General features: G+C 35.7%; 2 protein-coding genes across 2 annotated transcripts; both read left to right on the top strand.

The window, feature by feature from the left end:
* Nucleotides 1-2402: 2402 nt before the first annotated feature.
* Nucleotides 2403-6636, top strand: LOC141844270 (bZIP transcription factor 29-like). The gene is made up of 4 exons (XM_074732307.1): nucleotides 2403-3556; nucleotides 3654-3786; nucleotides 3867-3951; nucleotides 6189-6636. The coding sequence occupies exons 1-4, from the start codon at nucleotides 2529-2531 to the stop codon at nucleotides 6449-6451; spliced, it is 1509 nt and encodes a 502-aa protein (XP_074588408.1). The 5' UTR covers nucleotides 2403-2528; the 3' UTR covers nucleotides 6452-6636.
* A 1830-nt stretch (nucleotides 6637-8466) lies between these two features.
* Nucleotides 8467-11161, top strand: LOC141844471 (uncharacterized). The gene is made up of 8 exons (XM_074732514.1): nucleotides 8467-8547; nucleotides 8929-8953; nucleotides 9047-9079; nucleotides 9170-9291; nucleotides 9374-9504; nucleotides 9620-9843; nucleotides 10503-10762; nucleotides 11069-11161. The coding sequence occupies exons 3-8, from the start codon at nucleotides 9052-9054 to the stop codon at nucleotides 11159-11161; spliced, it is 858 nt and encodes a 285-aa protein (XP_074588615.1). The 5' UTR covers nucleotides 8467-8547; nucleotides 8929-8953; nucleotides 9047-9051.
* Nucleotides 11162-11332: the final 171 nt, after the last annotated feature.

Below are 11332 nucleotides of genomic sequence, written 5' to 3'. Positions count from 1 at the left end.
TTTTAATGAACACTCTATCAATGTTTTTTTTTTTAAATAACTCTTGATCTAGTATTATTCTAGTAGTTATTATTGGCTACTATAATATATAGAAGCTACTCAATAGTTATTATAATATATAAAAATTATTCGGTAATTACTACCAAGTGTTTAGGGTGAGTTTAAAATTTAGAGTTTAGATTTATAACAGTTACCGAGTCATTATTATAACGTGTAGAAGCTACCCAGTAACTGCCACTATGTGTTTAGGGTTTATAAGGTTGTAACAGTTATATAATAAATTCTAAAGCTATTTTAAAATAATTTTGATGAAGTTTAAATAATTTTGATCAAGTTGGTAAATAGTATTTTGATATAATGGTATTTAAAGATCTTAAATCCTAAATCATAAACTCATCCTAAACATGTTGTAGTAGCTATTGGGTATTTTCTACACTTTATAATAATTACTCATAACTTCTATACAATGTAGATCTTAAATTCTAAACTTACCTTAAACACATTGTAACAGCTATTAAGAGCATCTACAACGCTCCATTAATGGAGTGTTAATAACATCCCTTGAGGTGATCTGGAGGGGTGCTCCACATGAACGCATTTAATGTCTTGAACGTGTTCATGTGGCAGTGGGGTGGGCCAGCCCTTGGCTGGCCCATCCCATATGTATTTTTTTATTTTTTAATTATTAAATTAGGGTGTTATAACGAGCTAACATTGTAGATGTTCTAAATAGCTTCTACACGTTATAGCAGTTATTTGATAACTTTTATATACTGTAAATCTTAAAATTTAAGTTCATCTTAATTAAATATGGTGTAGCAGCTATTGAGTAGTTTCTATACATTATAGAAACTACTCAATAGCTTCTACACGGTGTAAAATATAATTCCTATATTCATCCTAAAAATATCATAGTAATTACTGGGTAGCTTCTATACATTATAATAATTACTCAGTAGCTTTTATAATGTATAAATCCTAAATTTAAACTCACTTTAAACACGTTGTAGTAATTATTGAATAGTTTTTATAAGTTAACAACTATTGAATATATTTTACATGTTGTAATAGTTACTCTGTATAGCTTTTACATATTGTGGTAGCTATCGATAGCTGCTGTAATAATATCGTGTCAAAGAAATTTTTCGGGATAAAATCATTGAAAGGGTACTTTTTAATTTTTTTAAAAAAATGTCCTTTCAATGATTTATAAAATATAAGGTCATATTTGATTTTTGCCCCTTTTTATTCTATATATCTTTCCCAAAGAGTTACTCCTGACTGTATATGACTTTACAATATACTTTATTTGAATTTGATTAAAGACAATACATATTTGAAATAGGTAGCAAATATCCCACAATTAAGGAGTAATTACTTCTTGGTTAGATTATGTATTAATCTACTCTAACTATACAATATTATTCTTTCACAAGTTATTGTATTTAATCTTTTGAGTGTTAATATCATTTGGGACCTACTTGATAACACTTACTTTATGTAAAATGTTAAATTAAAATTTGAAAAAGACATTTATAAAAAAATACTAATGTCTAAATTAATAAACCAATTACAATTTAACCCTATTTTAATTAACTAATTTTTTAATAAGTCAAAGGCGTTAATTAATTTTGGTAGATGACTTACATGCCAAAAAAATTAAAATGTAATACTAGTAATAATAAATAGAAATCCTTATTTAAAATTAAAAGTAAGGAATGATTGCGATCAAAATCATTCCTAATTTTGCATCTATCATTAAATTATATGAACGCAATTAAGAAAGCAATAATCACAATTAAAGATGAATTGAAATGATTTCACCGGTGGGACCGGTTTGAGTTATGCACGGGCCGCCATGATCCGAGGTGACGCGATGGGCATGGACCTTAAAAGATTTCCAGGTGTTTATAAGTTGATGAACTCTTACTTTCGAATGTACCAGTATTACTACTGGCGTAGAAAAGGGGACCACTGTGGGGACCGTAAGTGTTACTGGAGGGTGGGTCGGGTGGGAATATGTGGCGGTGTTTGTAAGAAGCGGCACGCGAAGAAGGTGCCCCGGGTAGTCTTCTCCGCACGGAACAAAAGACGTGCTCACAGGACGCTGGAAGGATTGTAAACAAGGATTCGCTGCTTGGTCGAGATCAGGATGGAACATTTTCCACCAATGGACAACCGCCGACGGAGGTGGCGGCAATGATATATGGGTGGGTCCCGTCTGATAAATCCGAACCGTGACGCGTAAGATTGCGCGTCCGGCTTCAGCGCGCAAAAGTAAGCGAGAGTGGACACGACTCACGCAGCGATTAAAGCAACGACGACGATGGAGCCGCTGCTGTCTATTTCTCCTTTGTCGTCTTCTTTCTCACTTCGGCTCTTCCGCCGCGGACTCGGCTTCTCCTCCGCCGCCCGCCGGCCATTCTCTTCTCGGCTTCTCCTTCCACCACCATTGTAGATATTCTCTCCTCCTCCTCGTCTCTTCCCCCCTTCGACAACAAAAGAAGCCGGTGAAAAAATAGTAAGACATGGAGGAGAGCGGCACCGAATTGACGCAAGGCTTAAACCATTCCGCCGCCGTCATGTCGTCGTCATCATCATCATCATCATCTGTGCCTCCTAGTTCATTGGATCGACCCAATTTCTGTCAGCCGTTCCGCCACTTTGCTTTCAGCTTCAGTCCCGACGCCGTCGCCTCCACCAAAAGGGCGGGCATTCCGCCGATCCCTCCCTCTCTGACTTCCTCCTCGACGGTGGCGCTCCCATTTCACTCACGATCTCTTTTCCAACCCTTGGGCTGTGATTCATTGCCCCACCTCACTATCCCTACGCCATCGCCGCCCCCGTCGACTTTGTTAGTTGACCCCATGCTGGTCGACGACCGGACACCTGACTATCGTACCCTGGCGCCTGGTAGTGGTCTGCCCCACCCCCGCACGCACCGCCGCTCCCATAGTGGTGTACCCTTTGGCCTCCCCCTACCTTCGCCCCTGACGCACCGGCCTGTGCCCTGCCCCAAGCTAGGGGACAACGGCGTCACCGAGGTAACCCTCACTGGCAACCGCTGCAAGTCCGAAGTGGCAGCGGTGGACGATTTGATCATCGCTTATATGGACAGCTTGGACAAGTTGAACTCCTCTGGAACGGAGGAGAGGCACGAGGATCTGGTAGAGTGCAGCAGGATGAGCGGCACGAGGACGAGCGGGGCTGACAGCAGTGGGAATGAGGCGGAGAGTAGCACCAATGAGAGCGGCGGGGATAGGAAAGAAGGGAACAAGAGGAGCGTCTCAGGGGATCTGACGCCAATGAGTTCGCGCCATCGAAGGAGTTTCTCCATGGACCATTCCATAGGCAAGATGCATTTTGGTGATGAGTCGCCAAAGTTTCCACCTTCGCTTGTGGGACAGCTCTCGGGTAGAGGCTCTATGGACAAGACAACGAATACATTCAGTTTGGAGTTCGGTAATGGCGAGTTTAACAGCATCGAGATGAAGAAGATTATGGCAGATGAGAAGCTTGCGGAGATGGCTTTAGTAGATCCTAAAAAAGTGAAGAGGTGATTCTCCATGGCTCAAAGTCCAAGTTTTCAGCTTAACTACCGAAGCAAATTTATTGGTTTATGTTTTTACTAACATCTACGCTGTGGATTTCAGAATTTTGGCCAATCGCCTTTCAGCTTCTCGATCCAAGGAGCGGAAAATGCGCTATATTTCAGAATTGGAACATAAGGTGCAGACCTTGCAAAACGAGGCTACTGCATTATCGGCACAATTGACCATACAACAGGTGTGCTATCTAGTAATCTTTGATAAACATCTGTATATGTTCTAAGATGCTTGATGGATTGTCGTATCATCTTCTTGCAGAGGGACTCAGCTGGACTTGCAAGTCAAAACAATGAGTTGAAATTACGTCTCCAAGCCATGGAGCAACAAGCACATCTGAAAAACGGTAAGTTTTGTGTCAAACTATTTTGCTTCAACATGTTATACTTTCTAAAACAAAATCATGAGGAAGGACAAAATTATCAGGGAAAAAATCTTTCTATCAATGTAGGACTAGAGGCTCATGTAGTGGTTGAGATATCAGTTTGAAATCATGCGTCCTTTGAGAGTTTAACCTTATCATCAAGTTTGAACATAGAAATTTACCAATAGTCCTCTCTGCACTCTTTGAGAGTGATTAAGGCACCTATTCCATTGTCATGTGGGTGTGCGATTATCAAACGAGTTGCTTCTACAAAACAATACATAGTATGGCTAACGTAGTTTTTTAGTTGCTAAGGCCTGTGTATTTTTTTCATTATTAACATATTTAAGATGCTGATATTGAAAACAAAGAATGTTTGATCCCTATCTTACATCAGTTTTTTGTATTTATTTTTCCCATTGCTTTGTGATGCACTCCGGCACATGAGTATTGTTCTTGTTGTCACTCATATTCTCATAATGGTTTAACATCAACTCCCATTGTGTTCATCATTATCTCTCCCACTTTATGAGTGAATTTACTTGGGAGAGAAAATGATTCAACGATGGCCTTTTCTTGTATTTTTTCTATTTATTATTTTGATATCTGCTGCATGTTTTGGCCTGGATAAGAACCTGAAAGTTGGGTGGTAGAGGAATAAGTATACAAGTTCATCACCTCTCATGTCTGTTCCATTTTTATGGCTAAAAATCCTCAAATTTCTTTGAAATGAGTTCCCTTTATTCTTAATCATAGCGACAAGAACTACCCTGCAGGCTATTGATGCTCACAGACTTGTTGTTGGTATTAGGGAAGAAAGAGAATTGAAGAGTTTGGTTTGGTGACTAATGACATGGTTCTGAACAAATTAGTTTCTAGATATCTTGAAATAATCTACATAGGTTCTTTGTTTTAGCTGTTATGGTATAGGTTATAGTATATGTATCTTTTCTCAATTGAAAACATTGTTCCCAATAGATTTATGCTTTCACTGTTTGTATGAAAATTTAAGTAACATGATTTGGAGCTGCACTTGTCTGTTTCCTCCATGCCATAGAACTTGTTGAGAAAAGCAATGTGCATCCCTATGCTACTTAAAAAATAAATACCTTTCCTCTCAAAACATTTCTACTTTTTTTCTTCTTGTTTCCATTTGTTCTCAGTCAATTTATATCTGTTAGATGCATACTTTAGTAGGTTGGATTTCCTACAGTTCATTTTCCAGTTAAATTCTAACTGTTCCACTAGCAGACACATGTGAATAGATGCTTGTTTTTCTGGAAGGTATATGATTTAGTTCAGAAATTTCATTATTTTCTAAAACTCTTCTTTATAATTTTATATCCTTTGTCTCACTCTTATGATTCATGGTATGATCAAGTTTCAATATTTTTGTAAAAAAGTTCTTTTTTTTTTCCCATTATTTTCCTTTTCATCCTTCTTAGATACCAGTTTCTCTAGAAGCTAACCGATGATTCAATGTTTGATATCTTGGTCAAAAAGAATCCATTTGGGGGCAATCCATCTTCATTTTGGAGCCTTTTATTGACTTTAGCAATTCTATTCTGTCCTCAAGTTATGTTGTCTATTTTTGAACGAAACTGACAAGCATAATTGCAAGTTGCAACTACAAAATAAAGTGATAACATCAGTTTAAGGGCCTTGCATTCTGACTTGTCTGGCTAATTTGTCAAAAGATGAATGATTAGGAAGAATTTCTTCGTAGGAGGAACCGAAGTTTTCTCCCTTTTTCCGACTAAATAGAAAACTGTAAGCAATATATGTCACCACAGCCTAGCTTGTACCTGGGGTTTTATAGTTATATCAAACTGGAACTTCGATAATATTTTTGCTTACCATTTAATTTCACAAGCTACTCCTTATGCTGCATTTTGCATAGATGTTCCGAGTAAAATGCTGAACTGAATCCTGAAATGTCAGCTAAACATCATGGAACCATACAGTGGCTTCCTTCTACATGTTCTCTATTTCATGAATTTAAAAGAACACTAGCCAAAAAAATGAATTGGGATAAACAGATGTGCTACTTTTGCTATTTTTAGCCGATCACTGTTAAGTTCTCAAGTATGCTTAGATGATCTCTTGGATCATAAACATCATCAAGCCTTCTTAATAAGTTTTTTTTTAAAAATCTTATTTCTTCTTCTTATGTTGCTGTCCAACTAATCCCTTCCTCACAATCACCATGTATTATGCAGCACTGAACGAGACACTGAGTGCTGAAGTCCAGCGTCTAAAACTCGCGACGGGGGAGATCAACGAGGCTCAGCTCTCAAAGAACATGTATCAACCAATGCAATTGAGTCCTCAAATGTTCCGGTTGCATCAGTTGTGGTCGCAGCAGCAGCAGCAGCAGCAGCAAAATCCTCTGCAAACTTCACAGGTTTCTCCATTTGAACTTCCAATGCCACAACAAAATCAAAGCAACGTTGCTGCCAAGTTAGAATCAAGCAAATGCTAGTAGCTCCCAACCGGCTCGAGGAAGAAGAAGGTGCCATTTTAGTCTACTCGGTGTTCCAATATTTACAATATGATGATATGATCATACCAGAGCTAGTTTAAGAAAATCTTTAATTAGAACAATTGGGCAAAGTGATTTTTTCTGTATTCTTTTGGATTCTTTCTATAACAATTTGTTTCCCTCATGATATTTGTCTTATATATATATCGACATTGCGTGGATTTGTATAAATCATCGTGGATTTTTTAAATTATTAATATAAATTTAAACTTTTGCATTAAAATAATGAAAAAGAAGTATTCTTCTATGAAAGAATTTTTCATTCAATATTATCATTACAAAGACTTATTCCTTTAAACATTACCGATTTATCCAATGGAAATAATTACAAAAAATCTTAATAAAAAATCTTTATTTTTTTTAAAAAATCCAGAATTAAACAGGCTGAAAATCAGATTGAACCGGTAAAATATTTGCCTGTTGGCCGTCGAGCCGACCAGCTCATCCAACAACCACTAAGTTTGAATATTCGATTAAAATCGAATTAAACTGAATCGAATTGAATCAAATTATTTTAACTAACCGATTCGATAAAATTTTTAAATAAAAATTGAATAAATCGAACTGATAAAATATCAGTTAATTTAATTTTCGATTGAATTAATTGAAATAATTAAAAATTTTAAATATTATAAAGAATTTATTCATTAATTAAGAATTTATAAGTTAATTACTTAAAAAATTTATAAATTATTTTTTTATTTCGATTAATTAGATTTATTCGATTAAAAAATTTTAAAATCGAAATCGAATTGATTAATTTTTTAAAAAAATATAATTAAAATTATGAAATAATGGAACTAAATTTTTAAATATGATCTGATCGATTTATTCGGTTGGTTTAACAGACTCTTAACAGGAGTTATTTTCGCTATTAAAGAACCCCTTCGAGCCTGCTTTTCCACTGCGCCGCATCATCGCCTTCGCTATTGATTCGATTCTCGTCGCTCCTCCGAAGGTTTGAATAGCCTACCTCCTAGTTCATCGTTGATTCTGCGGTATCTTCTCCTTTGATCACTGCCATTTGCATCCAATCGGGTTATTTTCTCGTTGTATATGTTTGGCGTTCTGTTTTTCATGGCTAATCTTCCTTTTCTGCATGCCTTTAATCGGATAAGGTTTTTTCCTACCTGAAAAAATCGTGACATTCTATTTTGATTAGATTTTATTTGGTAAAACTTATTTGGATTGATACAGCAGAACAAATTGTTGTATTCTTCTTCTGTAATATTGCATAAATATTATGTTTTGACAAATATTAGTTTTAGATCAACACCTGCATATATACGATGTTAGCTTGTGTGTTTGTGGTTCATGCTGCTTTTATTTTACCAAAAATATTATCTTTAGCAAATAACTCTAATTTCATTCCTCAGGATATTCGAAGAGTCAAGCAGTTGTTTGCATCTAAGAACAATGGTACGTCATATTATAATACTTTCAGTGTTGTGGAATACGAATTGTTCAAAGGTTATTTCATCTGTTAATTGTTGTTTTCTGCGTTAAAGGATACTTCCTTATACTTTGTATTTTTAATTAGTTCTTGGGTGCTGGCTGAAAGATTATTTTCTGTTCATGGTAGATCAGTGCATTATTTTATGAACGCTAATAATGAATCCAAATAAACAAAACCAGTAAATGTTAAGGTATCTAGAAATATGGTATTGATAATCATCATTATAGTTAGCATCATCATAACCATGTTCAATAACTATTTGGAGTTGCCTATATGGATCTTATCCCTCCATATGTGGATTATGAGTTCTTCTTAATAACTCTAGGAAAAATTTTGTTACAAATAAGAGAAATCAGAAGTATAGTTGAACGTGAGATATTTGATCATAAAGTAAATAAATCATCAGTTGTACTTTGTGCTTGTCACATAGTCTTTGGTGATTGACTTATACTGCCTATGTTGTACTTTATTTCCGTATTCTGATTCTTGTCATTTGTTCCAGGATTTTCAAGGGTATGGTTACCATGGAAACTCATTTGAGCAGAGTTATAGGTGTTACCCTGCATCTTTTATTGAAAAGGTTTGAGATCTTTTTCATCTTCATATTGTTTTTGGCATGTTGTGTTCTTTAATACCAAGTTCATATTTTTGCATGTTGAAATTAAATAATGTCCAGTGTATATTCATCTACTTACTCAGTTTCGGAGAAATCTCCTGACAGTGCATGTTGTAGATTAATGTCCTTCAATATGATTGAGTTGTAATGGTACAAGTTACTCTGTTTTTGTTTTTCCTACCATTTCTCCATCTAAAGTTATGATTTTTTTTTTCTTTTGCAATTAAAGCTATATATTTGTAAGCTAGTTTTTGAAGCATCAGTTCTTGAAGCTATAAGAGATCTAATTACTGGAATTAGTTACAGTTTTCTGCTAAGAGTACTTATATTTCCTTGTTTCTGCAGCCACATCTGGAAGCTGGTGGCAAGCGTATGTTTTAGAAGCCCTTGTCGTAAATGATAATTTCTATTCTTTGCTCTTTTGCTTTTTTCCTTCTATCTTACATGATCTTTCCTTTTTCAGTCATAATGCCTGCCTCTGCTCTCGACCGCCTTGGTAACTTTGATCCGTTTCTATTAAGTTAATTCTTGTTCACCTGAAGAACATGATTGCCATTTGTATCATGCTGATACTTCTATTCTTCAGCTTATCTAAACATTGACTACCCGATGCTATTTGAGCTGTCGAATGCTGCCGCAAACAAGTCTTCACACTGTGGCGTTTGGGAGTTCACTGCAGAAGAAGGCCTGATCTACATGCCAGATTGGGTTGGCATCAATTTCTCTATCCTATGACTGCTTTTTTTTTTTTTAATGAAGTTTCAGTCTGTTAATCCTTTTAATTTTCTAGATGATGAAAAATTTATTTCTAGAAGTAGGAGATACAGTACGTGTCAGAAATGCCAGCCTCCCTTTGGGCACATATGTTAAGATGCAGCCACACACTAAAGATTTCTTGGACATCTCAAACCCAAGGGCCATGTTAGTAAACTTGTATCTTACTGATTCGACAGTTGCATCATATATTCCTAAGCCTCATATCAAATAGACATGTTAATTGTTGTTTGTTTTTTCTCCTTTGCAATTATTGATGCAGCCTGGAAAGTACACTAAGAACCTTCTCATGTTTGACAACTGGTGACAGTATCATGGTATCATATAACAAGAAGCAGTATTACATAGATATTGTGGAAACAAAGCCTTCTTTTGCAATTAGCATCATTGAGACAGACTGTGAGGTTGAATTTGCACCTCCTCTTGATTACAAAGAACCTGAGCGACAAGAAACTCCAGTCCTTAGAAGAAAAGCACCAGTTGAAGGTTCAGTTTAACTTTCCTTATTATCTTTTTCTATTGAAATGCTTTGTTTAACAAGTTCAATAGATATGATCTTCTTTTCCTTGAAAAGGAACAGCCTATTTAATTGGAAAGAAGTGTGATTTGAGATCCATCTTTTGCTTTCCAAAAATCATTTTTATACACTATGGATGCATTGCATGTGTCCTAATTGACTATGATAGTTTTCAGCAAATGTTCATGCAAGAAAACTGAAGACAAACAAGAAGAACTGAATTTAATATGAAATTAATGCATTCTTTTACTCTGTAGTGCTGTCATTTTCACTGTCTCATTGCATTTAGTGGGAGATCCTGATGAACTTACATTCTTATAATCCTGTTACATGGCTTCTTCCACAAATTGCAAGCTTCTCTTTAACTATCCAACTATACTGATATAATTGCCTCTTAAGATAAACTGTCGATATTCATATTCTTTGTATTCTTTTTGTTTTTGGGTCGGATTCATATTCCATTTCTTACAATGGAAAGTAAGATGTTATTGTCACTGTCTTAAGCTTTAAACTGTTGTTGAATTCTTTATTTTCCTTCTTAGCTGACATAACCAAGACAATTTGTTTATTGATGACCAAATGAAGGTTACTTGATCATCATTAATCTTATTTTCTCTTGACATTTCAGTTGGGGAAGCGCACGCAGAGGATGAAGTTGATCACAAATTCACACCGTTTACCGGCACAGCAAGAAGGTTAGACGGAAACACCCCAAAGGACAGAGCTTCAACCAGTGCTTCCACAGTGAAGGATAGAGGATCTGTTGCCATCAACAATGCCAAGCAGTCAATACCATCGGCCTCACAGAGTACCTCGCGGCAAAGTAAGGGAAAGCTTGTTTTTGGTGCAAGTTCCACTTCCAACAATGCTTCAAGAGAAGCAAACAAGGTGCACAAGTTACTCTTTACCCAGGCAAACGTCTCTATTATCTGATATTTCATGCAGCATTATTCAATAAAGATCGATTGATACATAGATACCAATCTGATACCAACATAGATTCAATAGAGTTTTTCATATTGTGAATCAAAATCCTTATATATATACATATATATATATCAAAGTAAACAATCTACCTCCTTCCCCTATATTCTCAGTATAAATATTTGTTTATTTATTTAGTCGCAAATTCATCAAGCAACTACTTTTGGACAATTTTTATCTGATTTTCTCTTGAATTTTGGTTGTATGTAGGCCGTCTCCAAACAAGAACAAGTAGAAGCTGCTAAGAAAGAAGAATCAAAGGTCCAAGCCTTCACTGGGAAAAAATACTCCTTGAGAGATTGATCAGCAAAGCATTAAAAATTCAGACTTCTATTTTTAATCCTCAATAAAAGTTCTTGTGGATAAAAACACTCTTGCTTGTTTTATAGATGATTTGCAAAGGTGAACGGTTGATAATTTTGTAGATAATTTTGCAACTGGTTCATAGAAAAGTTGTTGATTCTCGTGATCATT

Source organism: Curcuma longa, chromosome 13 (assembly GCF_044706935.1).
Source record: "Curcuma longa cultivar G26 ecotype Majalengka, Jawa Barat chromosome 13, ITB_CL_G26_1.1, whole genome shotgun sequence".
In the NCBI taxonomy this organism is placed as follows: Eukaryota; Viridiplantae; Streptophyta; class Magnoliopsida; order Zingiberales; family Zingiberaceae; genus Curcuma; species Curcuma longa.
Note: the sequence above shows the minus strand (reverse complement) of the source record. Positions and strands in the feature narration are given on the sequence as shown.

Coding starts and splice junctions, on each gene's coding strand:
- LOC141844471 (XM_074732514.1), top strand. CDS start 9,052: ATGCCTGCCTCTGCTCTCGACCGCCTTG. Junction 9,292..9,373: donor TGATCTACATGCCAGATTGG/GTTGGCATCAAT, acceptor TTAATTTTCTAG/ATGATGAAAAATTTATTTCT. Junction 9,505..9,619: donor ATCTCAAACCCAAGGGCCAT/GTTAGTAAACTT, acceptor TTATTGATGCAG/CCTGGAAAGTACACTAAGAA.
- LOC141844270 (XM_074732307.1), top strand. CDS start 2,529: ATGGAGGAGAGCGGCACCGAATTGACGCAAGGCTTAAACCATTCCGCC. Junction 3,557..3,653: donor GATCCTAAAAAAGTGAAGAG/GTGATTCTCCAT, acceptor TGTGGATTTCAG/AATTTTGGCCAATCGCCTTT. Junction 3,952..6,188: donor ACAAGCACATCTGAAAAACG/GTAAGTTTTGTG, acceptor TGTATTATGCAG/CACTGAACGAGACACTGAGT.